The following is a 13850-nucleotide window of genomic DNA, read 5'->3' as shown; positions in this document are numbered from 1 at the left end:
GGATTCTATCAAATACTAACAAATAAAAAATCTAAACCTGACCACCTCTGCTAGAAATCCAATAATGGGCCGTGGTTGGATCTTCCATCAGGACAATGATCCAAAACCAACACAAAAATGTGTCACTGAGCACAAAATGAAGCTTCTGCCATGGCCATCTCAGCCTCCTGACCTGAACTCTAAAGAAAATGAGTGGAGTGAAGAGAAGAAGCACCAACATGGAGCTGGAATCTGAAGGATCTGTAGAGATTCTGTATGAAGGAATGGTCTCTGATCTCTTGTCAGGTGTTCTCCAAACTCAGGCATTATAGGTGAAGACTCAGAGCTGTTATCTTGGCAAAAGGAGGTTGCAAAAAGTATTGATGATACAATAATTGTGGCCAACGTGTTTTGGAGAAAAACGTTTATTTCATAATGTGATGATTATGAAATAAAATTTTATGAATTAAAGATAAAAAGGGTGTGTGTGTGTGTATATATGTGTATAAATGTGTGTGTGTGTGTGTGTGTGTGTGTGTGTGTGTGTGTGTGTGTGTGTGTGTGTGTGTGTGTGTGTGTGTGTGTGTATGTATGACTTTTGTAGACCGATCTAAATTGCGAATACATATACATTTCTTTACAAAGCTAACATTTTATTTTTATTTTGTTTTTTTTAATGGATAAGTTTAATCACTTAGTGAAGGATAAAAAGTGTGTATCATACATGTGAACTCCTTAAATACTAGAATGCACCTCATTTTTGATTCATATGAGACAATATTTCAGTATTCAGTATTTCAGTATTAAGTTCTTAGTTATTTCATAGTTTTGATGACTTCACTGTTATTCTCAAATGTGAAAAATAATAATAAAATGGAATGATTAAGTATAAGCTTTAACATCTTGTGGGTGAATTGATTTACATGGCGTCATAATGTTTTATTACATATTAATGTGTTTTTTCTGTCACCCGTTTCAAGGCTTGCAACTGTAATGAGTACTTCAAGCTGTCCAGAGAGAAAATGACATGCATGATGAAAGAGAGAGGTTGGCACTTGTTTTCCATTTTTTGCCCATATCAGTACAGCATATATATATATATATATATATATATATATATATATATATATATATATATATATATATATATATATAAAAATGTATTTAGGGATTTAATACAGATAGACTCTTTTCCACCATTATTTAACTTCCTGTGAATTAGCATTTAATTTGATTCCCAATTTTTTGTCAGTAGCATGTGAAGAGGAGGATAGCATGCTTTGAGCTCTATTGGTTTTTTCTTTCTCTTAAAAGGTCTTCTTCAGGACATCGTATCTAAGCGGGATGACTGCGAACCACAGGATGAAACACAAGAAGAGAACAATAGCTGGAGGCCCCCAGAGGGCCCAGAGTTCACCCCTCATTGCCGCTGGGCCCCACTCACTGCCCTGGACCCCCAGACCTTCAAATTCCCCAGCGGGGCCGAAGTTCAGCTCGAGACGGTGCCCCCAGGCCTCCTTCCCCGGATTCCAGTTTACTTCATCTGCACCGGCTGTGGAAAGGTGTTCTGGGAGGGGACCCACTATGACCGGGTGCTGTCGCAGTTCCAAAAGGTCCTGCATGTCAGTGAAAACCTGGCAACAAAAGCATGAGATCGACCAGGAGAGATTCCAGGTGTAAATAACTCTTGCTGTTGCTTTGCATTTTGTTTTTGTTTTGTTTTTTTGTTTTTTTCATACCTCAGATTTTTAAAAATTCTTTTTATGGTGGTATTTTTATTTGCTACACTGTGTCATGATCAGTTAAATGTTTTGGAAGGTTTCATTTTGTGTTTTGCACTGTAAAACAAAATTAACCATTAAATGATGCTGTGCACATTTGTTTTACACAATATAATAATTGACTTAATGTCATAAAATGTTTACAAACCTCCTAAAATTGCTCATAAAATATACGTTTTTAATAACACTTTATAAAAAGATTCATCACAAATTGGTATAAAAACAGTATTTATGTCTAATTCCGCCAAAAAAATGACACAAGACATTTAATTTTTTGCACAAAATCTTGTTTAGCCACCTTTTTTTAAAGCTTTTTTAGATCTAAATTTGTTTTACACATTATAATGATATACTTAATGCCATAAAATGTTTACAAACCTTCTAAGTTCATAAAATATGTTAAGGGTTTTTAATAATACTTTATGAATAGATATTCTTGATTTTCGCTGGATTAACCCTTTCAGAATGGCACATTTAATTTTTTGTTGTTGTTGTTTTTCTTTAAAAAAAAGTTCTCTCAAAGGTCTCTCAAAATATTTTGCATGTTATCTCTCTTGCAGTTATCTCTGAAACCCCCCAAAAAAGTATGTTTACATTACTTTACTTTTTTTTTTTTTTTTTTTTTTTTTTCTCAGATTGGACATTGTTTATGTTTAGTCTTTAAGTTATAACTCCATTTGTAATTCTGTCAAAACTACCAAAAAAATATGCCTGGGTTCCCCAAATACAGCGCTTCTGAAATCATGCCAGATGCTGTGTTCCTTCCAAGTTTTTGAGGACGATTTGCAAGTTCATAACAGGGTGGGCCACATACAGTTAGTCCTTCACGCTGCCCTTCCAAGTTCAATAAAGTCGCACTCAAACAGAGCTGCCTACATCTGTGTCCTCTTTTAAATGTGTGCTCCCTGAATATAAGCATCAAAGTGTTGACTGTAACCGTAGCTCTGCGTGTTTGCATTAGCTTGAGATAATCTTGTCTGCTTGCAGTAGGAGCTCTACCTAGCCCTGTTCAGGCCGCCCCGGCTCTTCTGCAGTTCTGTTATTCGATACTGGCTCTTTCTTTGCTGGGAAGAAAAGCTCGCCTCTTTCCCACGCTCCTTGAGCACGTGGTACTGGGGCTGAATTGGACTCTGAAGGCCCTCCCTCTATTGAGACGTCATGCTAACCCCACAGATTCCCCGGCTGGTGACTCAGGGGCCTCTGCCTGCTCTTTTCCCCCTCCTCTCCACTGTCTGGCTCAGGCGCCAAAAACCTTGCGCAGGGGCCGGCGGGCTGATCTTTGAAGAGCTCCCCCTTCGTGCCTCCATTCATAGTGTGTTGTACTGTACTGACTTCGTTGGTTGGTGACAAAAAAGTTATGTTTTTATTTTTGGAAACAAAATGATTTTTTTTTTTTTTTTTTATAAAATCATGCTTAATGTTTTCTCCACATTATAAATGAGTCAGTACACATACTATAGTAAAATCTTAGTTTTGTTTTATGGTTTTACTATAAAACTAGAATGGTAAAACTAGATTGTTTTTGTTTGTAGTTACTGTGGTTTAATTACAAAACTTAAACCATGGTTATTGTAGTAAAATCATGGCAGTTTTTTAGTTAAAATGGTTTTACTGCAAATTCTGCAGTAAAACCAGATTATTTTTCTATTTACTATCGTTTAACTACAAAATTCATATTTAATCCCTGGTTATTGTTGCAAAACCATGGTTAATCTTGTAGTTACGATGATTTTACTACAAAATCATTTTACTGCAAAATTCATAGCTCAACCATGGTTGTTGTAGTAAAATCTTGGTTAATCTAAGTTCCTTTGATTAATTTTCCTTGGCCTTCCGCTGTCCTGAAACTGACCAAGTCTCTGGGCACGCTCAATATCCATGTTTAATCCATCTAAGCCCAAGTTTTTTGTAAACATTTCTCGCACCTTTTTCTCTGATTCACACCAATTCTCTCCTTTCTCATCCGCAATGCCATCAATTAAAATATTTGTTCTCCTATTCTGGTTTTCAATATAATCCAGCTTGTTGAACATTTCATCCAATTCCCTCTTGGAAGTATAGAAGAAGACCAAGTGATGTTGGTCTCAAATGTCCTTATCTTTGCCTCTATCTCAGTGCATCCCATCCTTTCCTCTTCAAACTTTGTTTGGGTAAATTCCAAGCTGGTCTTCAATTCCTGTACATCTCTAATAACACCATCCAATCTTTTATTAGTTCCGTCAATAATCAGCTGAATGAAGCATTTAAAATTATCTTGCTGTTGCAATAACATATCTTTGTAGATCCCTCTCTGCTGCTCCATCAACTGAGAGAGTACACTCATTGTAACAACCGCATCCTCCTCACAAGGAGATGTTTTAGCATTTTTAGGAGGCATAATATATCTTACCAGGATGTACCCGAAGTTGATGAAAGTTGCAAATGTTGATGGTGACAGATCTGTTTTTCAAGGTCTTAGTAGGCCCAAAAGCCCCTCAACTTGGGCTACAGCACAAGCTCGGCGTATAATGCAAATATTGTGCCAATATTGCAACTCAATTCAGTATAAAATGCAACTTGAGTCAAATAACAACTAAATTTGAGAATACCCAAAAGGATTCAGTAGATTTTTGTTAGATTCCAAAAGTCCAGGTTCTCAGAGAAAACTCACGGCGTTACTGTGGTATTACTACAAAATTCATAGTTAAACCATGTAGTAAAGCCATAGTTAATTTTGTAGTTACTATGATTTACTTCACAATTCATGGTTTTACTACAAAATTCATAATTAAACCTGTTATTGTAGTAAAATCATGATTAATCTTAGTTACACTGATTTTACTGCAAATTTTATAGTAAAACCATGATAATTTTTGTATTTAGGGTGAGTTCAGGTTGATTGGGACACTTTTTGCCATTGAGATAACTGGAAAAAAGTGCCCCATTCAACCTGAACTCACCCTACTATAGTTTAACTGTAAATATACATATTTAAACCTTCGTTATTTGTTTACAAAATTTATAGTTAAACCATGGTTATTGTGGTAAAATCATGGTAATCTTTTGGTTTTACTGCAAATTCTATAGCGATATCATGGTTAGTCTTGTAATTACAATAGTTTTGCTACAAAATTCATAGTTAAACTATTGCTATTTTAGTAGCTCTATGGTTTTAAAATTAGTTAAACCAGGCTACTGTAGCAAAACCATGGATAATTTTGTAGTTACTATATGGTTTTACTATAAAATTGCATGTGTTCAAGCCAAAAAAAGTACAGTCTCAGTAGGATGTTTAAATCGCATCTATACACTGGAACGAAGAACTCGCATCTTGATTAAAAGGAAGGGAAAAGGCCAATGGATCATATCCTGAGAACTGAATCCAGCAGCAAATTAGATGTGTCCAATATCATTCATGTACTTTTTTTTTTTTTTTGTGACTATGATATGCACACAAACATTCACACATATTCACAAACAGCCTTTTGAAGAATGCAAATGAGCATTCTTCTAACATAAAGAACAATACCTCTGAGCGGCAACAAAACTCCAAATATTTTCACTTTATCTTGCGAGGAACTGAATATGAATCTGAACTTTGTGTTTTGTAGAGATTTGAACAAATCAGGGTTAATCTGAAAGGCATTCGGAGATTTAGATGCCACAGAGATCGACTTTCCAACTTTTATAACACGTATTAATCTTTAATAAGGCATCTTTGCACCCGTTGACACTGGGAGGAGTTTTTAGCTTGCTCCCACTGGGTTAGATTTCTGATAAATGTGACCCAGTGGCACAGACCCAGGTGGAATGACACACTTCCTGTTAAGTACTGTACATCTGACATTGAGCAAATGGCTCGCAGGCTATTCTCAGCGTCGGCTCGATTAGCGCCTCATTATAGCTTTTGGCTTTGATGTTGACTTCATCAACTGTTACTGAAAATTCTCATTCAGGTTTGATTGTTGGATAAAAAAACAAAAAGGAATACAACTTTTAAAAGGTGTTTAAATTCTTTCAACTGACCCTCTGAAGTATACAGTGACCCTAAGAAGTATTCAGACAGTTAAAGTCTGAAATTTTCATCATCTGATCTCAAAAAATAATGTTTTGAAGCCTGTTCGATATTCAATAATATTTCAGTCTTTCTACTTCAAAATTTCATGTTATGTGCAGCTTCTTTGTAATTATTTGTGAAATTTACTAGTGAAAATTGTTTCCTTTTTTTTTTTTTAAATAAATCCGACACTTTATTTTATTTTATGTTTTAGTGTAGAGCTTTTCTCTCAAATAATTTAACTTTTCTGAGTCTGTTTTGCTTTGACATTAAATGAACTGGTGATTAAGTAGATGCGTCTTTCAGTGTATAGTTCATCACATTATATATGAACATGATCCAATAATGTTTGACATCCACAAGCACAGCACTTTTTGTCTTCATTTTCAACAGTATCTTCTTATTATCATCTGAAATTAAAATTAAAAAGTGGATAAAATGAAAAAGCAAAAAAGCTTTTTTTAGCTTTAAAAGATGGCGCAAGCATTTTCCCCCCAAAATAAATTACCCTTAGTTTCAATGAGAGCGAGCTAAAAACTCCTCCCAAGTCAGCAGGTGCAAAGGTGCCTTATTAAAAATAGGTGCCATAAAAGCTGTCAATCTAAATCTCTGAATGCCTTTCACGTTAAACCTGGTTTGTTCAAACCTCCACAAAACAGACTTCAGATTCACATTCAGTTCATTGCAAGGTAAAGTAAAAATATTGGGTATTTTGGTGCCGTGCGGAGGCATTTTGTCCATTTGTAAATCTGTATGAATGAATGTTTGTGTGCATATATATGTTATAGTCACAAAATAAAATGTTCATATAAATGATATTTGGTTGCATCTAATTTGCTGCTGGAGCCAGTTTTCAGAATATGATGCATTTCCTAAATTCCACTTAGTTTTTATATTTTTATTAATCACAGTGACATTCATACATTTTTAGGATGCCTCAAGTGTCAAAGCTTTTTTGGGCCACTGGAGGAAAATCTAAGTAGCAGAAATTCCCGGGTCCAGAGATAACCGGCCACTGGGAGAGGCCCTCCGTTTTCTCAGCAAATATTTTCCAAAAGGCTGTAGTGCACGGACACATCTTTCTGATTAGCCAGCAGATGTGCTGAGATATTTTAGCCCTACCCTGGCAGGTCTTAAAGAACACTTCTGTTTCACACATGGTCAAATACCTCACAAGTGCACACGCTTCATTCTTTCAAATGATGGGAAAGTTTTGCTTGGGAAAGAAAATTTCCCAAAGCTTTTTACTTTAGCCAGTTGAAATATAATTTGTAAGCATACTGAAATCTGCTACGTCTTAAAACAGAATGCCTGAAATTCAGTAATCACACATGAGATATTAAAGAAGGATATATGATGGAGGAAAAAAGACATGTTAGGATAAGATACTACAACTAATTAATAATGTGGACAAGTTATTACTTCCACATGTTAAACCAGTGTTTATATGTGTGAAGTCTGGTTCCACACGGATTATTTTTGAGTTTTGAGTTTCATGTACAAAAAGAATGTTAACATGAGAACTTAATATCCGACACATAACCAAGGATTAGTGAACTCTTCAAAAGTGGAGGTGAAATACTACCCATAGTTTTTAATTTTTGGATAACTGGGAGTTGGCAAGACTGAAGAACAACCATAAACCAAGTAGAGTTTCAAATTGTATACATGTTTTATACAATATGTGTTGAATTTAAAGCCTGAACATGCATATTCCAAACGATGCATACATTGCAAAGCCATTAAACAAATATTATAACAATGTATAATGTCATATACGTGTATATCACATTTTAATTTTACTTTCTTAATTTTACATACATTATATTGTGGGAGGAGAGATTTAGTCTTTAGAAACTTTTAGTCTGAACTTCAGCTTCTTGAATTTAACTTTGGTTGAAGTTCATTTAATATTGTATTTTTGTAAAACACATTTTTACATTAGTTGCAGACCCTTGGGCAACATATATCGACTTAAATATCGCATTTCATTTGACAGCAAGTGCAACTGAACTGGCAATAAAGTAATTTTGCAATAAAGTAATACTTTTTGGAAGAGGTTAAGCAAAGTAGTCGGGCATTTATGTTTTATTGTAGCCTATGTGTCCTTATAGAAGAATACAGGTATTACGCTCAGAAGCCTGTTCAGAATTTACTGCCTAAAATAAGTTGAAACAGTAATAAGAAACTGTGGAAATGTTGTTGTTGAATATTTACGGCTCTTTGTCAATTAGGCTAATATGTCAATTTATTTTTAAACTTGACTCGAACAGACTTGGCCATATGAATAGTCACTTCACTGTGCGAAAAAGTATACGTGCAGGTTATAACGCACGAAGCGGTTATAGGTTGAGTGAAACAGAACAGTTTGCCAGATCAAATGTTTGAAGCTTCTGTACAAATGGAGCAAACGGCTGCACTGTATATTGCGTGTGTGTGGCTTTCCACGCCAAACTGCGGCGTGTGAGGAAAGGAGAGTGCGCTGCGCAGAAATTGCAGTCGTCCGGTTCCCACGGTACAGCTGCTATGCATGTCACTCAATTTCCTGCCCCGCGCACGCGCAGAGTGCTCTGAATCTTCAGGTTTGACTTTAGGGCGCATGCTTGACGCCGGGAATTTTGTACACCGAGCGCAACACACACCTCTGTTGACGCGCACAGGAAGTCGCACAGACTTTGTTATTGACTTTAAACAGCTGGAATGGCGGCTTCACAAGTCCTAAAGTCTAATGGTTCAGAGAAAGGTGTTTCGTGTTACTTTTAAGCAACACCAATAAAGAAGCGGTCATTGCCATTTGGTGTAGACAGGTAGAAAAAAAGTGATCTATAACACAAAAAGAATAAGAAACGTGTCCGAAACCATAATTGGCTACAAAGCGTAACATGTGAATATTTTCCTCTTCGAGATATAATCCCAAATTGGCAAAATTAATAGCAAATATATGTAACACAATTTTGTCGGTTTCTGAATAAAAACCCAACCCAAACTTTGCTGTCGTGTTATGCCCATCTTTCAAGTGGTTGTTTATATCAGTTTTTTTCTCTCTCTCTCTCTCTCCCGACTGTGTGCATATTAACACATAATAACGCAGTCGTTTTATTACTGTGGGATGTTTGGGCAACGAGACACGCCCATTTCTCAGTTTCAACGCGTGGTCACTCCCCCAAGCCAACCCCTCAGCCAATCAGCATCGCACAACCCCTCCCATTCCACAATACTTGATTCTATAGAGACGTATTGTTATGCAAAGTAGTTCGTCTAAAATATCCCCCTGGCAACGCAGCTCTGGGCAGAGAATTACCGGGACCGCGCGACGGACAAACAGAAGCGGGCAAGCGGGCAGTTTTTGAGTCACTTCTACCCGTCCAAACGTCAAGAGGTAAGTACATCTTTACTTATTCAACTTTGGACCTAACTTTTCGATAACGTTGGATAGTCATTAACAGTTTCTGTGTTTATTTCAGTCACCCTTGCCAAATACACCACAGCGGGACGCGAGAGACGCATTTCCTGAGGTAAATTACCTCAGACGTCTCTAAACCTAACGGCCCTCGATGCGCTTAACCGGAGATACCGCCGTTCACACGCCTCCTTTCTCACACTAAATAACTCCACATTCTGCCATAACCTGGTGCTGCTACTGAGAGAGAGGGAGACACACACACACACGGAGACTTACACCTTGTGGATCATTGAACTTTCTCGCTAGGTCTTTGGATATATACCATAGTCAGTGACTGCATTTACACACCAAGTGTGTCGTTTACTTGTCCTTTTTGGGATATACGCTCGTCTTATTTCTAGTCTCACGAGCCTAAACTGGTTTTAGTCCAGTAAAGCCGCTAATATATCCAAGTACTAGAGACGGTAAAGGCGAAAAGAGTTGGTTTAAAGCATCATGAGCCAGGCGGATATATCGACGTGCTCGGCGCCCCAGAGAGTCTTCCAGGAGGCGGTGAAGAAAGGCAACACGAAGGAGCTCCATTCACTACTGCAGAACATGACCAACTGCGAGTTTAACGTCAACTCCTTCGGCCCCGAGGGACAGACGGCGCTGCACCAGTCGGTCATCGACGGGAATTTGGAGCTCGTGAAACTGCTGGTGAAATTCGGAGCCGATATTCGGCTGGCGAACCGAGAGGGATGGAGCGCGTTGCACATCGCCGCTTTTGGGGGACACCAAGACATCGTGTTATACCTCATCACCAAGGCCAAGTACTCCTCCGGCGCGCGGTGATCCGGTAGAAATACGCGGAAAGACCGGGCTCGTTTAATTCTAGCATTGATTTGCCAAGCTTGACAGACGACGGCGAAGTTCCCTTGTACCTTAAAAACCAAATGAGGGCTGTAGCCTTTTTCTTTCCCGTGAGTATATGGTCAGATCTGGCGACGAGAAACTGTTTGGGATGTGCGTTGGTACTATAGCTTTTTATTGAATGTTTAAGTCATCAGATCTGGACTGTGTGGCTTTACCAGGGCTTGACCTGTTGACCTGCCCACCTGGAGAAATCGAGATGGCACTTGATGCTGTGGCTGAATGCTGGAATAGTTGAAAGAGGTGAACTCCAGAATGAAGGCCATCCTCTGTTTTGGCTAAACACTGTCTTTTAATACAAACCGTAAGTCGTTTCATCAATCAAAGCGTGTGGCATTGGTGACCAGTGCTGAAATATGTCCTCGAAATAACAATTGACTTATTCTTAAGTACTGTACACATAGCTTTACTGTGTTTCTCTGTACAAGTAGTCTATTGTGCTCTGCCTTCACTTAGCAGACGGCTTCCACACAGCTTTCAGGCCAGTGCGACCCATGTCTATGGTTAACGTGTTACTAAAAACCGCTGCTTTCGCTTTTTTTTTTTTTTCCTTCTTTTTTTTGTATCAAAACGTCAGGAAAGTCGCCTTTGGGACACACTTTATAATCTTCTTTCAGTATTTTGAATTAACACCCTGGTCATCACTGTGAATACAGGCTGGGTTTGTCTTTTTATTTATGAAGGTACATTGAGATGATGCATTTAAATTATGTTGTGGTTATTTTTAAGACTATAGCCTAAGTGTAAAAGTATGTAGGGTGACCTAAAGCTGCTTCGGACTCGTTACAGGCTAAACTGTCCCGTGTGGAGATTCCGCTCCACGGCCCCCCACGTGTACAACTCCCCCCCCCCCCCCCCCCCCGGGAAATGTGTCCCCCTTCTACTTTTATTCTGGTTCTCTGCATCAGCTACCTCGACTTGAAAGTATTCGACAATATCATATGCTCTCTTTCTCAAGCCTTCTCCTTAACTCTTCTCAGTTACCCACTAGTGCTCAACAGAAACAGTAGGCCCTGTTTGGCTAATTTTATTTTACTTGATGTTTTCTTATTGTCATTCTCGTTTTTTATAATCTTCACTCGGGACAATTTATCTCCGCGAACCAAAATTAAGATCCATTGGTTATTCAAAACATTTTTTTCGTTCGTCAAGCATGGTTGAGACATTGTATATGTAGGTTAAGCTGATTGCTTAATTATGCATTGTCATTTTTTGTTTGCATTTTAGTTACAAAAAGTGAAATGCGTTGCATGACTATTAAATGCAGGGAGTTTTGTTGCACATAAATGTGGAGCCTTTTACGCCCCCTAGTGCCTGGTCGGGTAACTGCAGGAGCTGAGGCTTACCAATAGTTACTACTGAGCAGGACTATATGAACATTGAGAAGACTATGACTTTGTTGCAGGAAACATCGACAGATTCATTCAAAAGACTGCCTGCCACCTTTAAGAGTCATGGCACCTGATGTTTGTTTCAATGCTGCTTTTATGTAAGATTTTTTTTCTTGATACAATGGCTAACGGCGAGTGAATGAGGACAAATATCAGTTAGAATCAGTTTTTTTTTTCTCCTTTTTTTTGCAAGAAGCCCCATGCAGTTGTGTGAGCATGTGTGATTGTACTCATGTCTTGCACGCATGCCACAGTTCAGTGGTGTTGCTGATGTTTCCAGCCCCTGTCGCTCAACCTGGTTAACCAGCCAGGAACTCCTCATACACCTGGTGATACAACAGATGTGATTCTCATGATCATCTATTCGATTGGTATAGGCAGAACAAATATGCATCGCTTGTCTTAAACTTGATATTTTTACTCTTGTTGAAAATATTGCACTGATGACTGTCGTTAATTCGTTGACTTCAGGTCAACATTTTATTTTTTCTAAATAGAAAAAAGGAACACAACAAAATACTATTGTATAAAAAAAAAAGCTCCAGGTTATATTGTCTCTTTTTGTGTGTTACATTGTATAACATTACGTTTGCAAAGATGTTTGTATCTCTGTGATCGGGTGTATGTGTATACATATATGGTATATATATGGATATATAGACGCTGATATCTCAGAGCACTTTCTTATTTGAAGTGCTCTCCTCCTGATGTTAATAAAGGGGAATAATACTTGTGATGGTAAGATCATTGTAACAAAAATAAATTGCACGATGTATAGTTGTTTTACCCCACCATTTGTCATAACATTTATGACATGGGGTTTAAATGACTGGATAGGTGTATATGAATGAGTAAAAGTGCTGTTGTATTTTTCTTTTCTTTTATGTGGACCAAGTTATTTTTCATCTTGTGTCTCCAGCAAACAAAAGTTTTATGAGTGATGCGAATGTTCTTTTGTGTTGACTTTATCTTTTCCTTTTTCTTTTGTTTGTGTGTCTGTTTTATTTGTATTTTTTGTTTTTTGTTTTTTGTTTTTTTTGAACATTTGTAACACTGTGATTCATGTGTGGTGAGAATATGAGTGCTGTATTTTTTGTATGTGTGTGTGTGTGTGTGTGTGTTGAAGCCAGTAAAGAAATAATTAAACCTTCCTCAATGTGTGGCTGTGAGAGTTTCTTTAAGGAAGAATTGGGCTGGTTTGGGCCTCCTCTCTGGGCCAACCTGACCCCAGTTTCCATTCTCTCCTTTTTGTCATTCATTTGGCCTAGTCCTTTCATATGCTGGATAAAAGAGTGCAGGGGGTTGTGGGTAATTTTGTTTTAAAGACAGATCCCCTCCCTGTATGTTTGCGTGGGTTTTATGTTACTCTGTGCATGGAGAAGCTCTATGCCCTTCTGTTCTTTGTGAGTCTCATAGCGTTTCATCATACTTTTACAAACTTAAGAAAACACAAATCATGCACTTTAATTGTTCATTTTCATGCAGTTCTGATTCCAACCTGCATCAGTTTCTATTGGACTTCCAAAGTGAACTCTGGAACACTGACAGATATACATAAGAAATTAAGTCATTTATTCTACATTTCATGCATTCATGAAATGAGAGAGCTGGTATGCTGATTTCTGTTTCTCTTCCTTATTTATTAGTGCAGAGTGTGGAATGTCCAGCTTGTGCATTTCTGAAATTCACAAATAAGCCCAAAACTTTATCCGACATCGCCCAGAGGCTGCTTTATTGCAATGGTAATCCGAACTGCAGAAGAACACAAGGAAACCACTCTGAGTGCTTGGTGTTTTCTGCAGGTAAACCTAGTTTACTGCATGCTTTTGAAGACAACCCTCACTAGAAGACTGTGACCTCAATGGCATCCTTCTCTGTTTCCACCCCCCTCCATGCCCCCCTCCATTCCCCCGGCAGGATGTTATTGTTGAGCTGGATTTCCATTGTCCGGCGGCTGAGTTGGCCACCTTCCCAGAGTGCAATAGAGAGGCCCCCTAATAGATTCTTCATGTGCCTCAGTCCTGACACACATCATTGCAGGAATTTGGAAATGATTTTAACAGAGTCCCGTCGCTCTGCGCGCTAGCCTTCCCCCACTGCTAGCTAGAGAGGGAGGGACGTGTAAACCCAACAATGTGAAAAAGAATTTTGTGAATGTACTTGAGAGCGAGAAGGAAACATGCTCCTCTTCTAGTGCGGAGAATGTGAAGTGGAAGCTTTGAGTTGGAGGTTTTTCCTCTTTTGTTTGTAGTTAGGTGCACAGGAATGTTTTGTTTTCCTGTACCTTCAGAGTTCTGGAAATCCACCGCAAGTGCTCCAGAGATCAAAACGACCTCTTTGCACGGACA

At 38.2% G+C, this 13850-nt stretch overlaps 2 protein-coding genes across 2 annotated transcripts in view; both read left to right on the top strand.

Moving 5' to 3' along the window:
• The window catches only part of exd3 (exonuclease 3'-5' domain containing 3), a 60374-nt gene extending 57747 nt beyond the window's left edge, over positions 1–2627 (top strand). Inside the window, exons 19-20 of the mRNA XM_048174433.1 lie at positions 960–1026; positions 1294–2627. Coding sequence (XP_048030390.1) covers positions 960–1026; positions 1294–1631 — 405 coding nt within the window. The 3' untranslated portion in view covers positions 1632–2627. The remainder of the gene's footprint in view (positions 1–959; positions 1027–1293) is intronic.
• A 6374-nt stretch (positions 2628–9001) lies between these two features.
• Positions 9002–12653, top strand: nrarpa (NOTCH regulated ankyrin repeat protein a). The gene is made up of 2 exons (XM_048174419.1): positions 9002–9175; positions 9261–12653. The coding sequence occupies exon 2, from the start codon at positions 9695–9697 to the stop codon at positions 10031–10033; it is 339 nt and encodes a 112-aa protein (XP_048030376.1). The 5' UTR covers positions 9002–9175; positions 9261–9694; the 3' UTR covers positions 10034–12653.
• The last annotated feature ends 1197 nt before the right edge of the window (positions 12654–13850 follow it).

Source organism: Megalobrama amblycephala, linkage group LG2 (genome assembly GCF_018812025.1).
Source record: "Megalobrama amblycephala isolate DHTTF-2021 linkage group LG2, ASM1881202v1, whole genome shotgun sequence".
Classification (NCBI taxonomy): Eukaryota; Metazoa; Chordata; class Actinopteri; order Cypriniformes; family Xenocyprididae; genus Megalobrama; species Megalobrama amblycephala.
This window is presented reverse-complemented; position numbering and strand designations above follow the sequence as displayed.

Bases quoted from the DNA above. Each gene is read 5' to 3' on its own strand.
- nrarpa (XM_048174419.1), top strand. From the start codon at position 9,695: ATGAGCCAGGCGGATATATCGACGTGCTCGGCGCCCCAGAGAGTCTTC.